Genomic DNA, 24,259 nt, shown 5'->3' on the forward strand with positions numbered 1-24,259 from the left:
GTCTTTTCTGCCTAGGCTCCTAGGAGCAGAGCCAACCTCAAATAGCCCAGGAGGAACATGTCCCTGGCTTTCCCCCGGGGACCCAGAGGCTCATCTGAGCCACCTGGATTAGAAGGGAACTGTCACTTCATTTTTCTTTCTGTTCTCGGAGACTCCAGCAGCTTAAGATCAGTGAAACCAAAAACAAGCAGTCAGTCTGAATGGGAGTTTGAGACTGGCCGTCTGGGGCCACGACCCTGAGGTGGTAGGGCCCGGATGCTTTTTTCAGCACTTTTACCCGTGATCTTTGTAGCTGGAATCACATATGGAATTTAGCACTGGCTGAATTCTCACTGCACAGTATTAGAGACGGTCAGGACTTGCCAGGGTCAGGAGAAGAGGCCGATGGGATGAAGCCAGAGCCTGAGTTCCCGCCTCCTGGTCCAGGCCCCTCCTGGAGGGAGAGGGGACCAAGGTTCGCCTCTGCAGAGGGAGCTTCCACGTCCCGGCCCTTCTGAAGTCAGCATCCTCCCCTGCAGATGCTTCTTGTAAGGAGAGAAGTGAGCCGTCCCACTCCTGCCACTCTCTCCCTCCCCAGCGCACCAGGCCACCCTTCTTCCTCTTGGGTGCTTGGTGATGGGCCACATTCAGAATGAGGCACTTGGTCTTTGGAAATCAAGGGCTTTTTACCCTCCTGATTTCAGCTTCCGGAGCTGGGCCGCTTCCTGTTCTCTTCTTTTCAATCCCTCAGTCTTTCGTCTTAGAGCCCTGTGTGCGGCTGCGAAGGAGACCCTGGTCCAGGCGAGCCCGGGGGTTCAGGCCCCTGATGCAGGCCATCCCTCCTTCTCCCCTCCAGGCAGCCTGTCCCGAGCGCGAAGACGCCTCCGGGTCCTCCCTGGCCAGTCCACGCCCCACACTCACCCTGGATGCAGAACCTCTCTGATCCAGTCCCGCTCAGCCCCCACTGGGCGACAGTCACGAGCAGATGTGTCTCCCGCCAGCATCTCAGTGTAGGCAGCCAGAATGAGAAACAGGACTTGGGGGTTGTTTTCCAACTCCGCTTGGAGAACGAAAGCTGTGGATGAGGTAGAGCTGTAGTCATCAAAAAAGCAGGCCGGCGTCTCCCTGTGGCTCCCTGACCGATGGCTTTGTTGCTTTCAGTGGGGGTCAACCTGTTCTATTTCTGCATCATCATCTACCTGTATGGTGACCTGGCCATCTATGCTGCCGCCGTGCCCTTCTCTCTCATGCAGGTGACCTGGTGAGTGTCCCCCCTGCCCCCCACACCAGCTGCAGCCAGAGGGGCTTCCTTGGGCGGTCGGGGCAGTGTTTTCTCAGGGTAGAAGCCCAACACCAAGCGAGTCCGTCATGTCTGAGGCCCTTTTCTGCACGCATCACAGCCAGCTGTGCGTCCTGGCCTTCGGAGACACTGCTCACCGCTGACCCCATCCCTGCCCCTCTGGGAAGGTGACCGGGATTCCCACCAGTCGCCGGGAAACAGTGCAGCAGGAATAAGGTGCCTGCCCCCAGAGACAGAAAAACGTGGCTTGTGGAGAGTCAGAGCGTGGGACCTGAAGCTGCAGCTGGGGGGCGGGGAGGGGGGGCGGCAGTTGCCCCTGATTAGTAACGGCAGGTTCTGTCTGCTTCCGGCCAGGCAGGGAGGCCCACACTGAGCCATTGTTCTCTGTCAGCAGCGCCCTGGGCAACGACTCCTGCGGAGTAGAGGCCGATGCCAAGTACAACGACACGGACCTGTGCTGGGGGCCCCTGCACCGCGTGGACGCCTACCGCATCTACCTGGTGAGTGGCCGGCCAGGCCGGGGGACCAGGGGGACCAGGGGGACCAGGGGCCTGGGAGCCGCCTGCACTCTCGGCTAGAACTTGCCCCAGAGAGGAGAGTCTACACAGCCCCACAGCCTGGCTAATTACTGGGGCTTTGGTCCCGGGCAGAAAGTGTGTCATGTGGCTACAGTGCCAGCCCCAGAGCGTCCCGGCCACCGGGCTTCCATCATATGTGGTTTGGAGTTGGCATTGGGGTTGGCTCCAGCTCCAGGGCCGTGAACTCTTATAAACTCATCTCGGGGTTTGAGGGGCATGCTTATCAAAGCCCTGTAAGAGGGCCAGGTCTGGCTTTCCGGAAACTTCCCCTGTTTTGACCTTACTCCCGGCCAGCCCAAGAGCGCGTGAGTGGGTGCCGGGGTTGCTGGCTAGGCAGGCGGGACTGAGCCATCTCACGGCCGACCCCAGTTACAGACAGCTCTCCAGATCAGGAGGGATCAGCCCAGCTCGCTCCCAGTCTCCCCTGCTCCTCGCAGACAAGGGAAGAAGATGAATGTCCAGGCTCCGTCTTGAGTGCTTTGTGCTGGGGACGGGGTGGGGGTGGGCGGAGTGGGGAACTGGAGCTGAATAACGTGTCCGACGGGTCTCGGGAATAAGACGCAAAACCAGAGGCAGGTGTCTGTCTGCCTGCTTTGCAGGCGCGACTCAGAAATGGTTCCCTTTCGCTTGTGCGGTGTCTGTTAATACTCTCTGCTTCCTCCTGGTCCGCCTCAGCCCTGACACAGATTTAGGTGCATTAGGTGACACACAGCTTGACACGCGGCCACTTAGCTGATGTGGAGCGGGACGCGGGACGCGAGAGAGCCGGCCTCTCAGGGAGTCTCAGGGAGTCGGCCTCTTGACTTAATTATCCCTATCCTGGCAGAGGTTCCCGCAACCCCGCCAGCTGTGTTATTCGACTCTGAATTTGTTAACCCCAAGGACAGCCGAATGGTGGTTTCGCCTTTCCAGTCCCACCCTATCGACCTACCCCAGGAGTCCTGTGGCCCCAGCCCCGGGAGAGATTTGTTTTCCTCTGTGCGTTTCTGGAGCAGTCGGGTGGTCAGCTACGGCTAGGAGGGTGTCTTCTAGGAGAACTGTATCTCAGCCGAGGTCCGATGGGACTTCGGTGGCAGGTTAATTTCCCGGCCCCTTCCCCACTTCCCCACTTCCCCACTTCCCCAGCCTTGGGGGCAGGCAGAGAACTCAGCAGGGCCACCAGGAGAACCCGGGAGAGCGGAGGCCTGTTAGCCTCTCAGCATTTCAACAAACCGTGATTGATACAGTTAGCAAAAGTGTTGGTAATTGTAAGGACCCATCTGGGTCTCTAACCGGCACAGTCAGGCAGAAGGAGGAGGTTGAAGAAAGGGTGCAAGGGGCTCAGCACAGAGCCGGGAGCAGGTCCAGGAGGGAGGGTCAGCGGCGGAGCCCCTCAGGCAGGTCTTTACCGGGGGCGCTGCTGGAGGCTGTGCAGGATCTGCCTGGCTCATTCCCCCGCCCATCGGCAGAAGAGACAGGGAGCGCTGGGAACGTTGCTGCCGCCATCGGCCCGATGAATTATTTAGCAGCATCGTTACTGCCTTATTAAATTGTTCTTCCTCTCATTCCTATAAACCTTCCACATGATGGAAGCCTCCCTGCCCGGATCTCAATAAATGTCTGACCGAACAGAAGGAACCCTTCAGGAAAGCAGACAGGCATTAATTACTGCCTTCGTCTCCCAGATATCGCGCTTATAACCCATAAAGCTAATTGCCACCAGGCCCACAAAAGCTGCACGAAATAGGAGGGGGCGGGGCTGAGCAGAAACTGAGCCCGTTCTCTCTGGGCTGTTGACACCCTCCCACTGCCGGGGACTTCAGTTTGCTCAGAAGGTTTTCGGTTCAGACGTGCTCTTCTGCCTGGTTTGGAGAAATTCAGGGCAGGTGGACCTTCGCGTTGTCTCAGAAGTTACTTTACGACTTTGCGTGTGGCTCCCGGGGTCCGCGGCTTCCGCAGAGCTGCGCCTCCTGACCCTAAATACCGGGGGGGGCTCTGTCCCTCTGCAGGCCACCCCCTCTTAGTGAGTCGGAAGCGGCCTAGTGACTGAAGGAGGGGGTTGGCAGACGTGGGTTTCCTTCCTCCATCCTGGGCGCTCTGTGACAGGTGCTAACAGCATTTTCCCCTCCCAAGTCCGGCCCGCGGGGCTCATCCCTGCGTCCTTGTTCCACCAACTGGCCCCTTCAGATCATGGGAGAAGAGGGGCATTCTTTCCCCTCACCCCCCAGTCATTCATGTTTGGAAGATTGTCCATCCCGCCTAGAGATTCCCGTCGCGCCTCTTTCTACCAGCTGTTTTGCTGCTGCAGCGTTGGCCACGGAGGCAGGCGGGTTTAAAGCCCCCTTCCCACCCCAGGCACAGCCACTTCTTTGTCTCAGGTAAACGATACACCTGTCTAGCCTGCATGTTCAAAAGGACCTCTAATAGCCACTTCTCTTCTATTCCAGGACAGTATTTTCTGGCTTTAACTTTACGGTTTAATTTTTAGAAAGTCCTCTGGAAGCAGTCTCTTCTGTCTTCCCGGGAGTGCTGCTGAGATGCACACACAGAATGAGAATATTTGGGATATTAACTCTCTCCAGAGGCCAGCCTGTGTAGCATCATGATTACTTGTCAGAAGGGAGCTTTCTCTACCACCAGCTACCGGTCGCCTCCCAAAGCCCTTGACCTTAATGAGTGGAAAATTCCTCCTCCCCTCCCGTAGCTGTGACCTCCGGCCACATCCTGTGATTCCCGTGCAGCTGATATGAGTCAGTTTCTCCCTCCCCCTCCTTGGAGTAGCCGCAGAGCAGGGCGCTGTGAGGTGGGGGTGGTCCCGTGAGTCACACGTGCCCCCAGGGCGTCCCAGCAAGACGCCACAGCTGGAGCCAGCAGTGACCTGGGCCCCCGTCACGTCACGAGGGCCCATGAGAATTAACATCAGGATCTGATCTCCCCAGCCCCACCGCCCACCCCTCCTGCTCCTTTGAAGGATCAAGTGGGACAGTGTTGAGGCCCCAGCGCTTTCAAACCCGCAGCCTTGCCTCCAGGCTGGGGACCATCCTGGGATTCTCTCTGCAGAGCATCTCTGGCTTCAGTAGGAAACAAAGTCAGAATTTAGCATTTCATTTTCCTACACGGTGAGGAAGAGTCAGGAGCTGCTGGTGAACGGCAGGGTCATATGGAAATGAGTTCCGTCCAGGAATCAGACTATCCCTAGTGTCTGGGAAGCAGGACGTGTGTCGCTGTCCCCTTGAGTCAAGGGTGCTGTTCTCCTTCCTCATTCCTGCAGGGCCGTCCGGCCTCATTTGCGCCCCGGGCCCCGTCGGTACTGCCTCCTGGAGAGTGTCAGAGGGAAGTCCTGGGGGGACAGCGGGGCTCCCCGAGTGCTGCAGCCTCCTCACTGCCGGCAGGGGCGGCCTCCACAGCTCACAGGTGGACAGATGCCGCTGCGGCACCGGCGGCCCAGCAGGCCCCGGCCGGGCAGAGCCAGGCCCGCAGATGGCAGAGCGGAGCTCATCCTGGCTGGAGACCCGGCCGCAAACTGGCAGCGTTGGGCAGGGGGCCCCTCGTGGGCTGCTTTGAGACAGGCCAAGGTCACCCTGGCTTGCCATGCTGCCTTGAACGCAGGAGCTGTGAGATCCACCTCCGGGGTCTGGGTGAGCTGGGAGAGAGGTGCAGCCTGCAGGTGCCTGGCAGGTGACCTGCCACCCTCTGCCAGACAGAGGGGCCTCTCCCTCCGGACACCCCTTGAAGAAACAGGGTATGTGTTGGGGGCTGCAGGGGGGGGTTCTGCCTGCTGCACTCTCTTCCTAAAGGAGCAGGTCAGTCTGATTCGGGCTCAGGTTAGCGGTGAAGGGTCCTTCTGGGCCTTCACCCAGGGTCCTGGTTTCTCCTTCTCTGGCAGGAGGCTGTTTTCTGAATCCACCTTGTCTCAGTCTTACCCGGCAACGCTTGCCTCTGCCACTGGCAACGTTTAAAACAGCACATGATTCCCTTTTTATTTTTATTTATTTATTTGGCTGCTCCGGGTCTTAGTTGCGGGATGCAGGCATGTGGGATCTAGTTCCCCGACCAGGGATCGAACCCGGGCCCCCTGCATTGGGAGCACAGAGTCCTAACCACTGGACCACCAGGGAAGTCCCACACGATCCCCTTTTTAAAACCAAACAGTCTCTTTCTAGAACGGTACCATTCAAGGGAAGAAACATCCTTTGTGTTGGGGGGTGGAGGACGGAGTGACGTACCCGAGTGGAGGCGCCAGGCCGAGCACTGCCAGGTCCTTCCTGCTGTGTGATTTGCGTCAGTGTAGCAAGTTACCCATTACTTTCTCGTTTCCGCTTTGGTCCTCCCAGCCAAACAGTAAGGTCTGTGGCCTCATCCCATTTCACAGCAGAGAAAACTGAGACTTGGAGACCATGACTTCCCCAGGGTCACTGAGCTGAGGTAGAGATGAGAGCCCAGAAGCGAGGGGGCAGGTCACACCTGCTCGTCAGCCCTGGGAGCCTGACGTTTGCAGAGCTTGGGGCGACGCTGCCCCAGGATGGCATCTGCTCAGTGACCTGTGTCTGCACATCCTGCCCATCTGCTTGATTGACCTGCTGTCTTCCTGCCGCCCCTCACTCCTAGGTAGCGAGATGGGCTTCTCCCGTTCACTCAAGTAACGCTGGAACTCAGAGCATCTGCCCAAGGACGTCTCCCTTCCCTGCCACGGTCTCTCTCTCTGTTCTTTCAGTAGCAACCACGGTACCCTGGAACTGTGGCATCTGCTAAAAAGTGGGTCACCGTTGCCATTGCTTGAATATTTATTCTTACCGATTCTGGGGCAGGAGGTGGTCTAGAGGCCTTCAGGACCAGTGAGGAGGGAAAGTTAGTGTGAAGCAACAAGGTTCAGCGGCAGCAGTGACTTCACAGGACCTGGGGACTCTCGGGGACACCTCCAGGGGCACCAGCCTGTGCCCCTAGAGCACAGCCCCCATAGGAGACAGTGTGAGCGCTGCCCCTGGGCTTGCACAGCGTGGGGAACCCGGAAGGAAGCAGAGACCATAGAGAGACAGGAAGGGTGGTCCCGGAGGGCAAGCGCAGTGCTCCCCGGATGGGCCGTCTTCATGGAGGAGTCTAATGGGTTGGCTCCATCGCAGATGGAGAGCAGGGCCCTAAGCACAGTAAACGGACCAGTGGCAGTTTCCCTTCTTTGGGGACATCGCCCTCCTGTCTGACTCCTATGGGTTGGGACCTAGCCCAGCACCAAAGCAGAACAAGCCAAGAGGAGGTTCCTGGGCAAGAACGGGGTTCCTTACAGGGTCTGGGACATCAAGGCGCCTCCCTCATAGGATGGGGACTGTTTGGGGACCTACCTGGGCTACCAGGGAAGCCCATCGTCTTTCCCTTCCTCTCCTCCCTTCCTACCCCGATATCAGCTCCTCATTTGGTTCTGGAGGCTCCCGGAAGGTCAGGTTTGTTGTGCCTCACCCTTTCCTTGCCGCCCGCCGGTGGGAAGATGCCGGTCATGCTGGGCAACCCCCTGCAGGTGCGGCGAGCAGAGTAGCTCTCCCGACCCGGGCCCGTCCCACCCCGACTTGGTGGGGGTCTGCGGTCGTCTGCCAGCTCCTCTGGCCCCCCGGGAGGCCTTGTGTCTCAGGGTGCTAGCCCCCCAAGTGCCGAACCTCTGCTTTCAGCCCACGATCCTGGGTGTCAAGGAAGAAAGAATTTCTGCCCAACACCCTAAAACTGCATGTTCCCACTCCGCTCATGCTGAGCAAATTCTAACTTCAAACAGTGACCGGCGCTCAGGTTGAAATGACTGACTTTAAAGGATTAGCTCTTCTCTTCTTTTTCAAGGATATCAACAATACAGGGACAGGCCTGCATTTTTCTTCCTTCCTCCCTTCCTCCCTTCCTCTCTTCCTTTCCTAGGAAGCGGTCTCTGTGGCTCATCCAGGGAATGGCTGCTTGTGTTTTGTTGTGCTTTCCATCCCCCCCAGCCCTTTCTAAATGAAGTTCAGATCACGCTGTCACTCACTCTGACACTATGGCTTGTCTCTCCAGCTCCTGCCAAGGGACCCCAGGGGCACCCCCGTCACCGCCCCCCCACTGCTACTGGTGTCTGGGCACAGCCTCCGGTCTGTCCCCAGTGCCAGCCCCGCTGCTGCCCAGCATTGCTCAGGACCAGCCCTCACCTTTCCGAGGAGACCTGGGTAGCGCCTCGCTGGACCACGGTGACCCCCTCCTCCCTGACCCCCAGTGCCTTGGGGTGTTTGGCCCGAGCTCCCTCCAGCTCCGTGGGAGGACTGTTTTTATTTTTAACGCGGCTCTCGGGGACATGGGTTCTGTCCGCCAGCGTTAAGCTTGCCATCCATCACACCCCGCGTCCTGCCTCTGCGATGGCTGATGCCTGACACACCAGCTTAGAGGACGGCGCTGACTCCCCTGTGCCATCCGCTCCGAGCTCCCGGTAAAGATAGCAGGTGACGGGCATCAGGATCACAAGACAGTCCCCACCACCCCCTCCTCCCTGAGCCCTGGAAGCTGCTCACCGGCTGAGCTTGAGTCCTCTGGCCTTTCTTCCGTCCTAATGGATGAAGGGAACTCGGTTGTAGCTCCTGAGCCAGGTGAACTGCCCAGACCCCCTTCTCACAGTGGCAGCTTGAGTGTCTCTCTGACCCTGTTAGAATGTCCCCGATCCCCACCCCCGTCTCCGTCGTCTGGAAAGTAATGAGTACATCCTTACACATAGGACTTGCCCAGGGCACAAGCCACTTTCACCCTGGGCACGCGGGAAACTGTCAGTTTGGCTTGTCTGGTGTCTCGTCCTTTCTCCCTGCCCCCTTCCCCAGTTCACTGAGGGAAGGGCACTGCGATGGGGAAAGTTATCTGTGCGCCAGAACCGGACCAGAACCGGACCACCCCTGCCAGCAGGCTCGGCTTGTAAGAAGCCCCATGATGTGAAAATCCCAATGTATAAAACGAACTCAGCGAGTAATTATTTGTTACAAAACAATTTGTTACTTTACAGAAGGGCTCGCTGTAGGTTTCTCTTGAGTACTTACTTTCCCTAGTGCCCTTAAAACGTTATTCTGTGGAAATTAAGTATTTATAAATAGAACTTTTAGAGGCCCATCTCTTGGGTAAAGCGTATCCGCATGTTTGTGTGTAAAGTGCAGGAATCCAGAGCCCATTTCGCGGAGAAAGAGGCCGACATGGGGTTGGCGTGGACATCACGGACAGACGGATACACACACACGCATGTGCACACACACACGCACGCGCACACACACAGGGCCCCAAGCCGGGAAAGCGTCACGGAGCTTGTTAAGAATATACCCACGACCCACACTCATGCACAGGCCAATTTGGTTGGGAAACTTCCAAATAAGTCTCCATGGGGAGTGTTCATCCCTGCTGGGGACCTCCTGCACTGTGCTCTTTCAGGACCATTTTTACCCACACTTCACACTGATCCCGGGCACGCCCTAAGCTGGAAGCTTCTTTATTTGTGCGCAGTGTGATCGGGGGTGAAAAGCTGCTGTTCCTTGCTTCCTGAGCTCCCCGGGCTGGTCCTGGCCACTGACCCAGGTGTGTGTGTCCATGTCTGTGTGTTTTTAGTCAGTCCCCTCAGAAGCTGCTCCAGGCAAACTCCCAAAACGCTACAGCTGAGGCCAGCTCCAGACTCTGCATCCCCTCTGCTTGCAAACCTCCCATTTCTGGGCAAAGAGCTAAAAAAAATGACTTTGTATTCTTTAAGGAAATGTCCCGGTTGTCAATTTCAGATCCTTACTCTCCCCCGCTCTTTTTTTTGGCTTCGTTTCCCAAAAAGTATAGGAAATAGAGCAGCCTTCCAATTGTCTTAAGAGTAACATGAAAAAAAAAAAAAAGAGTAACATGGAATGTTCTTAAATATCTTGTGCTAACGAGGATCAAAACTGTATACGCTGAACCACGTTCCTCCTTCGCTCCGTGTCTCTCTGATGCTTTCATTCCATAGCTGAGTCCGTGGTCCTCGCGACGGCCCTGCTGACTTCTGTGAGGCTGTGCTACCCCCTGAACGATGCTTACTGTCTGTTACAGGGTGTCTGTTATAAACAGAATCTGCTGTCTTTCTAAATAGCGTCCCAGGGCCCTGGCAGTAATTGTTTAATTAAATAAAGCACTCATTCTAAAGTAATAATCGTGCTCCTCCGTGTGGCGGGTGTCCCAACCGGAGGCCCAGCAAACCGTGCGGAGACTAAAAGTATCCACGGGCACGTTCCCCAGCCTGCAGGCTGGCCCCGAGGAGAAAGCAGCAGCCAAAGAACCCCGAAGGGTTCTCAGCCAGCAGAAGGGTGCCCGGGACACGGGCGTGATTAGGCAGAGCTGAACAATTAGGGTGCATATCAATAATGACATCCGATTAATTAGCACGAGCTTGGGATGTCTCGCGGATTAGCCAAGAGTAGGCCAAAGGTACATTTTAATAAGCCTTCGTGTGCAAAGGGAGGTACCTCAGAGGGCATTGCTGAGCAGATGCCGTGTGAAGCCAGAAGGAAGGGTCACAGAGCACAGCCGGGCATGTTGAGTTGAGCTATGGGAAGAACTTCCTTTAGCCGCGGATTGCGACGCTCTCTGGAAACCTGGACGGGAGGAGGGAAGAGGCTGCCGGGCCGGGTTGGATGCTGACCAGGGCTGGAAGGCCCCCCCCCCAAGTTTGTGACACCCAAGCAGTTCTGGCAGGAGAACTGCTCACTGCTGTTTCAGGAGGCTGTGCTCCACCCGGGGGATGGGTCACCGGTCTCCAGGAACACTGCCCAGCCCTCTCCCCACCCCGGTCAGGAAGAGTAGCCTCAGCTGGGTCTCAGAACTTGGTTCCAGGACCACTGGCACTTATTAAAAATATAGATCCCTGGGTTGCACCCCAGGCCTAATGTAGCAGCACCTAGGACTGCAAGGCCCAGGAATCTGCATTTTCCACCTGTTCTGAGGGTGATTCTCTGTCCTCTCCCCTTTGAGAAAGTCTGCTGGCCGAGGCCCTCTCGCAGCGATAAGTGGCCTTGCTGACACCCAGCCTCCCGGGGAGAGGCCTGCTCTGGTCTCCCTTGGGTCTGCTCCCCAAGCTGCAGCTGAGGAGGCAGCGGTCAGGGCCCTGCCGAGCCTCCTCCAGGGAGAGACGGGGGCAGGCATCGCAGGTCTCCAGCCTGGCGTCACGAGTAACAGCCTGAAGCTGATGCCTCCGGCACGTCAGTGCAGACAGGGAGCAGCTGCACTCCTGCTCTGACCAGACTGGTTTCAGACTCTGAGTGTCCCCAGGAGAAGGGGGCCTCCAGCAGTACCCCTTTGCCAGCGGCTGCTTTGTTACCTGTGGCCAACAGGTCCCTCCCGGTCCCTTCCTCTTGGAGCCCACAGCGTGCCAGCCCCACAGAGAGGCCTCGGCCTCTGACCACCCACTAGGGAGGGAGCCGGGGGTCATTAGCGTGATTTCTTACACCCGACTCCACGGAGCTCGTTAATCAGCCCCCTTGACTTGCCGGCTCCCCTCCCTCCCCACCTCCAGGGTTACTCGGTACCCCACAAAGAATCCTGCTCCCTTCCATCTATTTCGAGGTCGGGGGTCAGCGGGGGAGGGGTGGAGCCAGCCCACCTGTGCTCTCTGCAGGGCTCCCGCGTCCCGGGCCCCTGACGTCCCTCCCTCCCTCCGCTCCAGCCCTGGCCCCGCTCTCCCTGCGCAGAGATGAGCAGTGAGTATCTGGCACCTCTCCTGGAGCATCACGCAGGCATCAGGCAGTCGAGGTGACAGAGGGCAACGGCTCCGCCTCCTCGTGTCCCCGGGGCGGGGCCAGCAGAAGCAGTCAGATGCCAGCTGGTTACTGGAGGCGCTGACAGCCCTGCGGGTCCTAAGGGTCCACGGGGCTCACGTCCCGCCCAGCACCCGGGCTATCTGAGCATCTTCGTTCTTGACAGGATCCGGTGGTTGGGGGTGTGGGTGCTTTTTTCCGAGGGAGCTGAGGGGCAGGGCTGTTGGCCCAGAGGCTCCCCACCCCCTGTTACTCATGACACAGTCCACGATATAGTGTTAGCTGCCCACCTCTTCCCCTCAAGTCCTCCTGTTCTGAGGACCTGTAAGGCCCAGTTGATCTCCAGTCTGGCCCCGACAGCTGTTCCCCAGCCCCTGGATCACGTGGCCAATAGCTCCAGCTTCCTCGTGTCTGTGAGGCAGCGTGTAAGTTCACCCGGCCCGGGGGGAGGAACGCCAGGTACCCATCCCCTCCCCTTGCTTGACAGCCAGCAGAAATAGACCGGGACACAGAGCTGGTTTTGATTCTCTGCGGACAGATTTCAGGGCTAAAAAGTGGGAAGGGGTAAACCTAGCCTGCGGTGCCCAAGAAGTTCTCATCTGTGCATCTGTTCACTGAGCCCGAGGAGAGAGGTTGCCGCAATCTTCTGGAGCTTTCAAACTCTGCTGCCCATTAGAAGAGCCCTGCCTCCCCCGTGAGACCTGTTTTCTTCTTGCCGTAGACAGTTGCTTCGGAGCCTGCCCTGGGCTTGTGCACCTCCTTGCTCGGCCTCCCCGCCGGGGCCTAGGTCAACATTTTCATGCATCTGTCACTGCACCCAGCTGGACGGGGAGTCCCAGCCGTGCCTCCTCTCCTCCGGCCCCCAGCACTTACAGTTCTAACGTGCCAAGTCCCTTTCAGATCTCCTCCCATGAGAACAGAGAGGAGGACTCCCAGCCGGGGGATTCCGAGGAGGGCCGTGGAGCCCGGGTGCCTGGGCAGCTTGTCCGTGGAGAGCTGCCTCCTCCCAGCATGAGGATTGCCCCAAGGTCATGAGGCTTTTCTGTTTCTGGTATTTCATTCTTTCAGCCTGGGTTTAGGTAAATCTGACTGCCATCTCTGTACTTAAAATCCTTTAGAAACTCCTCTCTGTAAGGCAGCTCTAAACTCCTTCACGGGACGTGGTCTGCTCTAATCTCCTGCAACTTTCTCACCACTGCCCACCCTCACTGGCCACTGTCCTCCACAGACTCTGGGTACTTTCACGGCTCTGTGCCCTTCACGTGCCTTTCCCTCGCTTCAGAGCCCGACAAGCACTCACTCATTCCAGACTGAGCTCAGAGACCCCCGCCCCTCACCCGCACGTGGCGGTAATCGGACTCTTATCCGTGTTCAGTTCCTTGGCCTCACCGTGAGCTCCTCGAGGTTAGGGCCATGCCTTATCCACCTTTCAGTCCAGAGCCAGCATGGGACTGCACGCAGGGGGGTTGCTCCATGAGCATCTGAGTGGATGAGACCCTTCAGGTGGGCCGCCGCCACTGGGTCTGTGGCCGGGCACGGGTGCGAGACCCTCCATCAGCCCTTGGGCCTGCTGACGCCCAGGGCTCACCACAGCTGGCGGCCACTGCTCCTGCCAGAAAACCTCCCCGTCCAGCCGACCCCTCCTTCCCCAGAGGCGTGGCCGTCCTCTGCTCCTTGGTGCTGGGACAGAAGCTGCCCCTCAGCGAGGGCTTAGGGGCCCCCTATCTTTGGCGGTTGCAGATAGCGGGGAGCAGTCCAAAGCCGTCCAGTTGCCAGGAGGTCGAGGATGGCTCACCACCCGTCTCTTTCTCTGCCACCTCTTGGCACCTGGAGTGTGAGAAGTGAAGTATTAGAACAGGCGCCAGCTCCAAAGTCCAGTCTTTTTCCCCAGGCAGGGCCCCCAGCCTTCCACCTGTTTCACCCCACTTCCCACATCCTCACACACCCCCTTTCCCTCCCAGCTCCTTGTCACAATGTCCTTAAAGCCCACCTAGTTCAAGATCAAGCCCCTTGGTCTTTCACCTGGATGTGGGTGGGAGGTGGACCGCCCCCCCTGCCCTGGTCTCTTTCACACTTGTGAGGAGCCAGGCCATCCTTTTTAAACCCTGATGGCTTATCATCATTGAGTGAGTGACTGTGTGGGTTTTCCACAATATTTATCTTTTCTTCCCAAATCACAAGGGTTGCAGCTCTGGCATCAAATCCTTGGAACTCTGCCCACCACTGGTTACCATCTGGCTTTTCAGCTGAGAAAGAGACAACACAGGCACCCAGGCTTGTCCTCCAATAAGAGGGCAAGGGCGGCAGCAGCCGTGCCAGGCTAATGCCATCAGAGCAGACCAGCCCTCCTGGCCCGGCCCTGGGAGCCAGCTTGGAAGGGACATGGAGGGGGTGGTGGAGAGACTCTTTCTCTAGGACGTAATCAAGGGAGGCAGTCAAGTGCTCCAAAGGAGGACTGGGCCTTGGATACAGACAACCTGAGCTCTCATGTCAGCTGTGTCTTGGTTATTATGAGCTCTTAGACAAGTTAATTAATCCCCCTCAACCTCAGTTTCTTTAAGATGGAGACAAGAACCAGTTTGTAGGGTGTCAGGATTAAAAAGCGATCTTAGATGGAAGATGCCGTCGTGTCTGGGCACTCAGTAGGTGCCCGGTAATGTTGGTTCACTTGCCCATTGGTTCTCTGAGCCTCCTTCTTCCCCACCCCCGCGCAGAGCCTTCCTTCTCTGAGAGGTGGCTTAGTCTCCTGGGGAGTGTCAAGAAGTAGGAGAAGGCTCTGGGCGTAAGAGTGGCCTGGTCGGGGGCAGAGCCCTCCCTCGCTGCCAACAGCACCCCCTCAGAACTGGGGGCTTGGAGATGATGTGGGCATGACACCTGGACCAGGTGGGAGATGATGTGGGCATGACACCTGGACCAGGTGCATGGGACGCCGCCTGACTCCAAAGGCCGGGAGGGGATTGTGATGTGATGGTGGAGACCACTGGCTGGGAGCCACAGCGTATGTTCTGGAAAGACCCGGGCTCCCTCCAGCAGTGGGCACAGCACATGCCAGGCCACCCTGCACTGGAGGAGCCTCCCATAGGCTGTGACATTTCACCCCCTCCCAGGTCGCTCCTCCCACCATCTCTAAAACTGCACGAAGCAGCCAGGCTCCTTGGTAGGACATCATGGTGCTTGATAATAGAAGTTTGGGATGAATTTCCCAACCTATCTTTTTCACCATCTGTGGGTTAGGGAGGAGACATGCTCTTTTTTTTTGGCCTCCCAGAGCAAAAACCATAAAGCTGGATACAAACCTCAGGTCCCTAAGTAGGGATTTTCTATCTCATCTGAGTAAGGCGGGGGGTTGTTTAGACAAGGGGGCTCGGAAAAGTAAGTTATAGTTATTTGGGTTCTTTCCTAGGTCTGTTCTGTTTCCAGCTGCTTTGAAAGAAAGGGAAGCAGGCAGCTTTGAGGGTGAGATCTGGGGATGTTTTCAACTGTCAAACAGTCCAGGCAGCCTTTTAGTCAGCGTGTCTGGGGAGTCACAGAGCGAGCCCGAGACCTGCCCTCTGCGTGCACGGTTGTCTCCGGGCTGACAGGGCTGAGGTCGCATCACCCAGGCTCCGTGAGAGCTGGGGAGCGATGCGCCGGGGGCCTGGACCGTCCTGTGTCCAGCCCTCCCCTCTCAGAGCTGGAGCCCTCATCCTGTGCAGTTGCCGCGTCGGCTCAGTCCGGGGGGTCTCCGCCGTTGTCTTCCAGGCCGCCCCCTCCCCAGCTACAAAGCGACTGAACTCACACCCTGCAGGAGGCAGCGCTCCGGGCTTGGACAGCCAGAGCTGCCCGTGTGCACAGGGTTCTGTGGTCCCTACCCTAAATCACTCTCCCAGGCTCCCCGGTATCAGAGACAAAGACCGTGTTCACCAGTACCTTAGCGGAGGTTGCTCAGGCACCCCCACCCTGGCCAGTCTGTGTTGCTGCCGGGAAGGTGCCCCAGCGTTTCATCCTCTTCTCGGTGAATCATGCGTGGGGAGAGGTCTTTTCTCCCAGCCAGCCCCCCGATCCCCGGGTCTGACAGGCGGTCGAGTTCCTGCCGTGTGGGTTCGGTTTCTTGCCTCTGTTCTGTAGCTCAGTGGCTACTTAAGAACTCTCTGGGGAACCTCACTTCTGGCTCTTTATTGCCTCGGCCTGGGGCTCCACGCCTTGCTCTCCTGGGCTTAGTGTCTGCCAGCAGGCACGCGCTCACCTTTTGATGAGCGCTACAGATGTTATGAGTCTCAGCGCTCGCTCAGTCCGAATGGGGCTGAATTGTTTGACAGGAGTGGACTTTGTTTTCTGCTGAAGGGTGTCATGAGATAACAGCTGGGTTTATAGAGTTGACGTCTATGTTCCAGAATCACACGCTGCTTTAGAATATCTGGGCGTCAACCCTCCACTTTCTTTCTTTCTTTCTTTTCTTTAAAATTTATTTTAAATGTATTTATTTTTGGCTGCATTGAATCTTTGTTGCTGCGCATGGGCTTCCTCTAGTTGCGGCGAGAGGGGGCTGCTCTTCGTTGCAGTGCGCGGGCTTCTCATTGCGGTGGCTTCTCTTGTTGAGGAGCACAGGCTGTAGGCCTGCGGGCTTCAGTAGTTGTGGCACACGGGCTCTAGAGCACAGGCTCAGTAGTTGTGGCTCACGGACCTAGTTGCTCTGCGGCATGTGGGATCTTCCTGGACCAGGGATCGAACCCGTGTCCCCCGCACCAGCAGGCAGATTCCCAACCACTGCGCCACCAGGGAAGTCCTAGCCCTCCACTTTCATCTTCAGGCATCACCTGAATCTTTCAGTCTTTCAACCCATTCAGCAAGCATCTCCAAAGTACCTTCTAGGTGAGGTTTGGGGAAGCTGGGGAGGGACCCAGGGACCCTAAGACGGGGTGACTCGCCCTGAGCGGCGCATCCGGGGAGGGTGCCGGTCAGACAGGCCACGGTTGCAAGGTGGCTGTGGGGGCTGGGGAGGCGTCCAGCCTCCATCCGTCTCCATCACTCCTTCTCCACCAGGTAAGTGTATTGGAGGGATCAGTGAGTAAGAGGTTGGCAGCGCCCCCATCGTGGCTGGCTTGGTCGTCTGGAGCCCAGCAGTCTGTCCTGGCAGGAGCCCCCTCCCACAGCAGGGCTCCTCACGGTCTCGGGGTCAGCCCCTCCCTGCCCTGTCGGGGAAGGTTGTCATTTCTGAAACCTCATTCTCAGAGCTTCCTGTGAGTGTGCCGGTCCTCCTGCAGGATTCAGGTGACCTCCTCTCGGTGGCACGATGCCTCTCGTCTCAGGGTTTTGGCAGAGAGGCTGTGCTGATGGATGGCTCACCGGGTCCAGTGCACAAGCTGCTGACTCCGCTTCAGCCCCACCCCCTGTTCTCGCTCCCTCACATGATGCATTGCATCTGCACGACGACTGATCCTTCATGCTTGGTGGGGAGAACTTGAACTCCCCCTGAGGAGCGCTTGGGGTGGAGGTGCTGTAAGTCCAATAGGAATAGGATTGACCTAACATTCTGTGGCCGGAGGTCGTCACTTGGCTTCAGTTGTTCCGAATTCCCCCTCCCGGGATGTTGGGAGGGCAGGTGGGCTGTGATAACGTGAGGGTGTGCTGATCCTTGTTGGGGTCCCACGGCCAGGGCTGATGTTTATTGAGTACCTTCTCTGCACACGTAACGTGCTCTGGGAAGTTCACGAGCGCTCCAGGGTCTCGCTGTTAGCTGGGACAACATTAGGATTCAGACCCCCGCCCTGAGCGTGTGACCCCGAAGCCTCTGGTCCCTCCGCTGTCCCTCACTGCCTCAGAACGCACCTCCTTCTCCTGGCTGGATCACCAGACATTGTCATTCAAGTTGGGAAAATACAAACTCCCAAACCAAAACGTTCACAGCCACTTAGAAATAAAAATAGAATCCTTGAACATTTCTTCAGTGCACTTCAAGGACGCGTTGAAAGTTCAGCTCCCATTTAGGGACGGGTTCGTGCTGAGTTTCCATTAACCCCAATTAAATCTTAACCCTTAGCGCCCAACAAGGACAGCCCTGTCAGCAGGGCGTCCGTTTCCTTTGTCATTTGAAGTAACCTCCAGGGCCCGTGCACAGAGCTCAGCCGTGCCCTCCTCGGTGTGTGGCCACCTCTGAGTGAACTGGCTCCCTGCGGCCCCGTGTACTGGGTAGTCAGCCCCACGGGTCCCTGCGTGTTTAGGTAGATGAGGCAGCATAGCGCCATTCGCCCTTCCAAGACTTTCTGCTTCGTCACCCCCGCTAGGTTCACGAGAGAAGTCGGAGTCCTCCCAGAGCCCTAGTACAAGAAGGCTCCAAGTGGATCTGCCGCTCTGTTATGTTGAAAGTCAGGAACCGACAGCTGAAGTGAGAGAAAGCTGCTGATGTCTGAATTTTTGTCTCTGGGAAGCTCCATCTCACTACACCATGGGAGCCACAGACAAACCAGAAAGATGCTTATTTTTAGAGGGAAATAAGTAGGTAAGCAGGCACTCCAAGGACTGGCCGTCCAGCCAGTTACCCAGCCGGGCAGGGTGTTACCTCCTTCAGTCCCAAGCCCCCTCTCGGCCCGGGAACGATGGGACACCACAGAAGCGTTGCCTTGGTGCTTTGAGGGCCACTGCTGGCTTCCCTGACCATTTGGCCTTTGTCCCCCCGGATCCTATCCCTTCGCTCACGCCAACGTCGGGGGCAGGGCTGGGAGGGAAACATCTTCTAAGATGTTTTCTCACTGTCACTTGTTAGGGGCGGTGATTGGTGTATCGCCCTTTGTCCCATGGGGTTGCCCAGAGGCTCTTAGGACGCTTGTCCTGTACGGTGGCCATCACTTTAGCACATCATTCTCTCCTGCTTCCCTTTCCTCGAAGAAGAGCGTGCCCTCTCTCTCCTCCCCCCACCCCTTTTTCAAGGGGAGTGAGATGGACTTACGGGTGTTGTTGCATTTCATCCCAGTTTAAGTTCTAATTAAAAACTATGGTCCCGGGCTTCCCTGATGGCGCAGTGGTTAAGAATCTGCCTGCCAGTGCAAGGGACACGGGTTCTAGCCCTGGTCTGGGAAGATCCCACATGCCGCGGAGCAACTAAGCCCGTGCACCACGACTACTGAGCCTGCACTCTAGAGCCGGTGAGCCACAACTACTGAAGCCTGCATGCCACAACTACTGAAGCCCGCACGTCTAGAGCCCGTGCTCCGCAGCAAGAGAAGCCACCACAATGAGAAGCCCGCGTACCACAATGAAGAGTAGCCCCCGCTCGCCACGACTAGAGAAAGCCTGCGCACAGCAACCGCCATAACTAAATAAATAAAAGCAAGCTATGGCCCCCTCCGTGTCTTCCCAGCAGGAGGAAAGATGACAGCAAACAGGATTGGGGGCTTTCGTTTTGTTTTATAAGAACTGGTGGGTGGCCGGTGTATGGCTATTTAGGAACCATGAATCCACTGTCTCCCAGAAGTAGGAGTGGGAAGAGCCGCTCCTCTGAAGGCTTATAGGTTCTTGACTTTAGGTTTCTTCTAAGACATCGCCCCTTCCTTAGTGGGGGTCCTGGGAGGTGCTACTGACGGCGGGCAGCCGAGTACTCGAGCTCATCTCAGACGGGCCTTTTCCTCTTCATCGAGGCTGCATATCACCCTCCCCTGGAACCAGCTGCATGCTCGGAGCAATGCCATTTCCATGCACTCTTCCTAAATCAAAGCATGTTGATTTCACAACTGTTTTGGGAAGGGAGTTTTTTCCCTGACAAAGTGAACTGCTTTCCGGCAGAGCGGGTGACTTCTGCATACCTACATGCCACTTGCTCTGCCAGCTCAGATGCTGCCCGTGATAGAGGGTACAAGGCGAGTCAGCAAGACTCGGGTGGCCTCTTCCCACCCTGCAGGATTAAACCTTCCTCTATCAGGCACTTCCTCCACCAAATTCAGTGTATGCTGTAAATGTTTACTTACTGAGCGTCTCACATGTGCCGAGAGATGCAGAGCTTGCCATCATGGTGCTTACCCTCTGCTGATGGCACAACCGACCCACGAACGAGGAGCGACACAGAACCTACGAGAATTAAGTGATGTGGTACCGACTGTGCGTTTAGTGATTCAGTCAGGAGTCCCCAGGGAGGAATAAAACATTTGGAGAAACTTGCAGGGGAGACTGGCACTTGAGCAGGGCTTGAAAGCCGATAGGAATAAGGAAGGTAGAGAGGAATTCTTTGCCAGCAGGAGGAATCACGAGGGTAAAGGCATGAGGGTGAGAAGTAGCTTGATGTGGGGAGAGGAGGTGTCAGAGGGGAAAGCAGCCTCACACAGGACGCAGTGTGTGGATCCCAGCGAGCGGGGGAGACGGCCAGGAGACGCCCAGTCCCCTCTGCCGCTTTCTTACCCTGTCACCCAACCTCTCCAGTCCCTCCGCCCCCTTGTCAGTAAAATGAGACATCGTCAGCTGCCTGGTGACCTCACAGATGGCAGTGAGCGTGACGTGAAACCGTGCACGTGTGAGCACTTTGTGAAGCTCGGGGCGTCTGCGGCCCTGGGCAGCGACCTCATCACGGGACCCCTTTGATGTGATGGGTGGTTAACAGGAGTGGCAGCTGGGGGGACAGGGCTGAGGCTGACGTGACAGATCCACAGGCAGAAGGCGGAGCCCAGAGACTTGGCACCCAGGTCCCCTGGCGTCTAATTTGGGATTCCCACCGAATGAACATTTTCGTCCTCTGGCCAGCTAAACTTGCAGAGAAATTTGGGGGTGTGGAGACAGGCAGCAAGCTGCTTTACTACTTTGCCCTGATTCTGACTCGCTCCCGCTTTCTCATTTTGCACCATTGAGCAAAGGACATAGCACATGGCCAATCCCGGGCTCATTTTGTGTGTGAAGCAAGATTGAGCTGCGTTGGGGGTCTCTCCTCTCCGAGGGCAGTGGGCGCAGCTTAGCCTCCGCACTTCTGAGCAAGGGACCCTGATTGAAAGATGCTCTCTGAAGCAGCACAGCGTGTGTTCCTCTCTCCCGTCCCGTAGCTGCGGCTGTTTCCCAAGAGGAAGGCGGTGGCTCCAGTTAGAGACGAGCCTTGGGTTCCCCGAGGCCAGCCGGCTCCTGCGGGCCTGAGCGTCTGTACTGCGGGGTCTCAGCAAAGCCGCCGTCCTGTCCGGGGAACCTCCTGTCCCGGGCATCTCGGAGCGCAGCCCCCCTGGCCTTCCTCGCGTCTCTCAGACACTGACTCCTGCCTCTGGTGGACCGGGAGCTGGGAGTTAGGTTAGGACTGTCTTTATTCCCCTGTCGCCGGGTCTCATTTCTGGCAGAGGCTGGAGAAATGGGCTCCTCCCTGCCCACCCCGCCCTCCAGGCATGTGCCCGGGCTGCTCAGTCCCATGGGGGACACAGACGTGCAGGAAAACCCTGCCCACTCCAGTGAGGGGACTCGGGAGACAAGGGTGGAGGAGCAGACTTTTGAGCGGGACCCTGCCCGCGGAAATGGCGGGACGAGCTTGGCGAGCAAAGGCCCAGCAGCCGGAGGGGGCCAGGCACGTCGGGGACCCACGCTGCCCAAGGCTGCTGGGCCGCAGGCTCTCGGGGTGGTGTCTCCAGAGACGAGGTTGAGAAAGGCAGCCGGCACCAGATCGTGGGGCCACTGGACTTTGTCCTCTGAAACGATGAGCGCTCGCGAGTTGAACACGAGCAGGTGTGGTTGGGGCTGACTGTGGGGAGGCGGCCCTGGCACCAGCTGGCTCGGGCCCAGGAGGGAGAGGACGGGGACAAAGGGACCCGACAGCTCCCCGGTCCTGAACTGCCCCCAGCCCTCTGCCCACCTGATTCCTCTTACTTCATGTACTGTTACCCCTGTGTCCCCCCGTCTCCCCGGCCCCTCCCAGGCTGGGTTAGGAGCCCTTGCTCTGTGCTCCCTGTGTCCCCTCCAGGACTACAAAAAACACGTTCCTGTGGTTTTAAGCCACCAAGTTACAGCAGTCATGGGACATCAGCACAGAGAGTGAGGAAGGAGTCAGGGGTAGTTGGAAGTTTGGAGTGGGAGCAGCTGGAGGTGGGTGGTGCCCTTAACCCGCCCGGGGATGTGGGCAGAGAGGCAGCATTGAGTTCTAGACTCCATGTCAAGTTCACAGTGCCACCGGGACACTGTAAGAGCCGTGGCCAAGCGTCGCCGGCCGTGCCTGAGGACGTGAGCTGCGTCCTGTCCGTCAGGACCGGCAGGGTTGCCACAGGGCACATCTAAACTCAGCAGCCAGAAGAGAGAGGCACATGAGCGGCCCCCTTTGCACCCTCCCGGGTCTGTCTCAGAGTTTGCTCCCAGTGACCAGTTTGAAGGTTTCATTAGAAACCAAAAAAATTGTTCTTTTTTTTTTAAAGAAACACATTCGGGACTTCCCTGGTGGTGCAGTGGATAAGAATCCTCCCACCAATGCAGGGGACACAGGTTTGAGCCCTGGTCCGGGAAGATCCCACATGCCGCGGAGCAGCTAAGCCCGTGCGCCACAACTACTGAGCCTGCGCTCTAGAGCTCACGAGCCACAACTACTGAGCCCACGTGCCACAACTACTGAAGCCCACGCGCCTAGAGCCCATGCTCCACAACAAGAGAAGCCACCACAATAAGAAGCCCGCGCACCGCAACGAAGAGTAGCCCCTGCTCGCTGCAACTAGAGAAACCCGTGTGCTGCAACTAGAGAAACCCGCGCACAGCAACGAAGAACCAACACAGCCAAAAATAAATAAATAAAATAAAATAAATAAATTTATAGAAAAAAAAGAAGCACACTCGGCTACAGCAGTTGGTGTCCCTACCTCCTGTCATGAGTCGGGCTCGCAGAGCCCTTGAACAGAGACCGAGCTTGAACTGATCAATGGCATGTGGGCGTTGGGAAATTGCTCGGGAGGCAGGTGATTTATAATGTCATACAGGCTGGACGAGAAGACCCCAGAGGACAGGCTGTCTCTCAGCTTTTAATTTCTTCTTTTTGTAAAAGAAAAGGGAAAACAGAAGGTGCCAAGTTTGGCTGGTCGGCATTCAGAGATGAGCAGTGGCCCCGCTGGACCATCGGGCCACCAGGGCCGTTCCGTCCCCCAGACCTCGCATCCACGCCGCGGTGAGGCCAGACGTGCCGCCGCGCCGAATCCTCTGTCCTTCGCCACCCCGGATGCCGAGTCTGGCAGGGACTAATTTGCAGAGGACACCCGTTCCTTAACTAGCCCCAGCTTGTGCCGTGTCTCGGTCTGGGCTCCCCGCGCTGCGTGAGCTCTGCGCCGCGCGAGGGCTGCTGTTTGGCTGTCGGCCCTGCGCCTTCCCGAGCCCTGCGCTCAGTCTGGGCTCCTGAGCGGGAAAAAAAGAAAGCACATCCCAGCCGCCGTCCAGCCCCAGATGTCACAGCCTGTCATCCGAATCCTCCAAAAGAGCCCTTCACCGCCGGTCCCCACCCTGGGGACAGACCTGCTGTCCCGGAGCTGGACCTGAAAGAGCCCGGCGGCAGCGGACCCTCGCTCTCAGCTCGACTCACGCTCCCCGGCACTCGGTGGGCACCTCGCATACGCTTCGGACTCTGCCCTGGGCAGTGTGTGCGCTCAGCGGGCTCCCATCCTACAGGGTCATATAAAACGGGGCCCCGTGCATAATAGGGCGTTGATAAGCGTCTGCCGAGGAGGAGGCTGGAGATGGATTCCCGCTTGGCGAGGAGGCCCCACGCAGCCAGCAGCCCCAGAATTCCCCGCCTGCCTCTGGGGCTGGTTCTGTGATCGCCCTGGTTGTAAGCAATGGAACCTTCTAAAACCCAGTCTTGAGGCTTCCAAGGTCAGATCTGAGCTCCCGCATCAGCCACCCGCCAAGAAAATGTGCAGCACCCGCAGCTGGAGCACCGTGTTTTCAGCAGGGGGCGTCGCAGGTCAGAGGTGAAACACCCCAACCTCTGGCCCGGGTGCCCCAGAGTCCAGTTTCTAGCAGGCCAGGGCCGTTTGGGAATGTTTGTGACAAGCGGCTTTGTACGTGTTCATCCACATGACGTGTCCCTCTCGCATCCTTCAAAAGAGAAGTTCATCAGTGGAAAGTTTCCCTGAAGTGGTCATTTTCCTAAATGACTTGCTGCTGGTGCTGCATACAGACTTGCCCGGCCAAGGGCTGCTGATGCCGTACCTCTCTGTGTCCTCGGGCCAGAGGGGCACTGGCGAGGGCTGCCCAGAGAGCCCCTTTCCTCTGCCTCCCCCGTCACCCCCGCCCGATGGAGATGCAGCTCCTTCCAGAGCAGAAGCAGGGCTGGTTGTCAGCCCCCAGGAGAAAGCTCTTTCCCGAAGTCTCCCAGCCCCGGGCGCCTGCCAGGAGACCTTGCCCACCCAGCTAATTAGAACCTTTCCTTAAGCAGCGCTTTAGTCTCTCCTGTCATTCATTCTCGCGGTGATAATGGACTTGGATGAGAGGTCACAGCCTCTCCCACATCCTGCTTTCCTTGCAGGCAGGGAGGGGAGAGACGGGCTCAGCCCCCTCGGGGGAGCCAGGCCGAGCAGCCAGGAGGTGTTCACCGCATCACAGGGCCAGACCCAACTCCCAGAGTGGGCCCCACTCCCCACTTTCGGGCCTCGCGCAGTCAGCCGCATCTCTGGCGAGTGTCATTAGCAGTACCGTGATAAAATGGCACAGTGTAAACGTTAATAAGTTCTGATGCCTCCGCTGCTTCCGAGTGGCACATCGGAAGTGGTACC

At 57.6% G+C, this 24,259-nt stretch overlaps 1 protein-coding gene across 6 annotated transcripts in view; it reads left to right on the forward strand.

Annotated features, from left to right (window-relative positions):
* LOC309649915 (transmembrane protein 104-like) overlaps positions 1 to 21,402 on the forward strand; it is a 38,383-nt gene extending 16,981 nt beyond the window's left edge. For 3 of the 6 annotated variants that reach the window (XM_082440545.1, XM_082440547.1, XM_082440546.1), the window contains exons 7-9: positions 1,141 to 1,240; positions 1,671 to 1,779; positions 7,864 to 9,666. In XM_082440545.1, the coding sequence (XP_082296671.1) occupies positions 1,141 to 1,240; positions 1,671 to 1,779; positions 7,864 to 8,016 (362 nt within the window). In that variant the 3' untranslated portion in view covers positions 8,017 to 9,666. Of the gene's footprint in view, positions 1 to 1,140; positions 1,241 to 1,670; positions 1,780 to 7,863; positions 9,667 to 17,845 lie in introns of those variants that run through there. The other 3 variants (XM_082440549.1, XM_082440550.1, XM_082440548.1) reach the window with 3 other exon arrangements.
* The last annotated feature ends 2,857 nt before the right edge of the window (positions 21,403 to 24,259 follow it).

Source organism: Balaenoptera physalus (genome assembly GCF_965194825.1).
Source record: "Balaenoptera physalus genome assembly, chromosome: 20".
Taxonomy (NCBI): domain Eukaryota; kingdom Metazoa; phylum Chordata; class Mammalia; order Artiodactyla; family Balaenopteridae; genus Balaenoptera; species Balaenoptera physalus.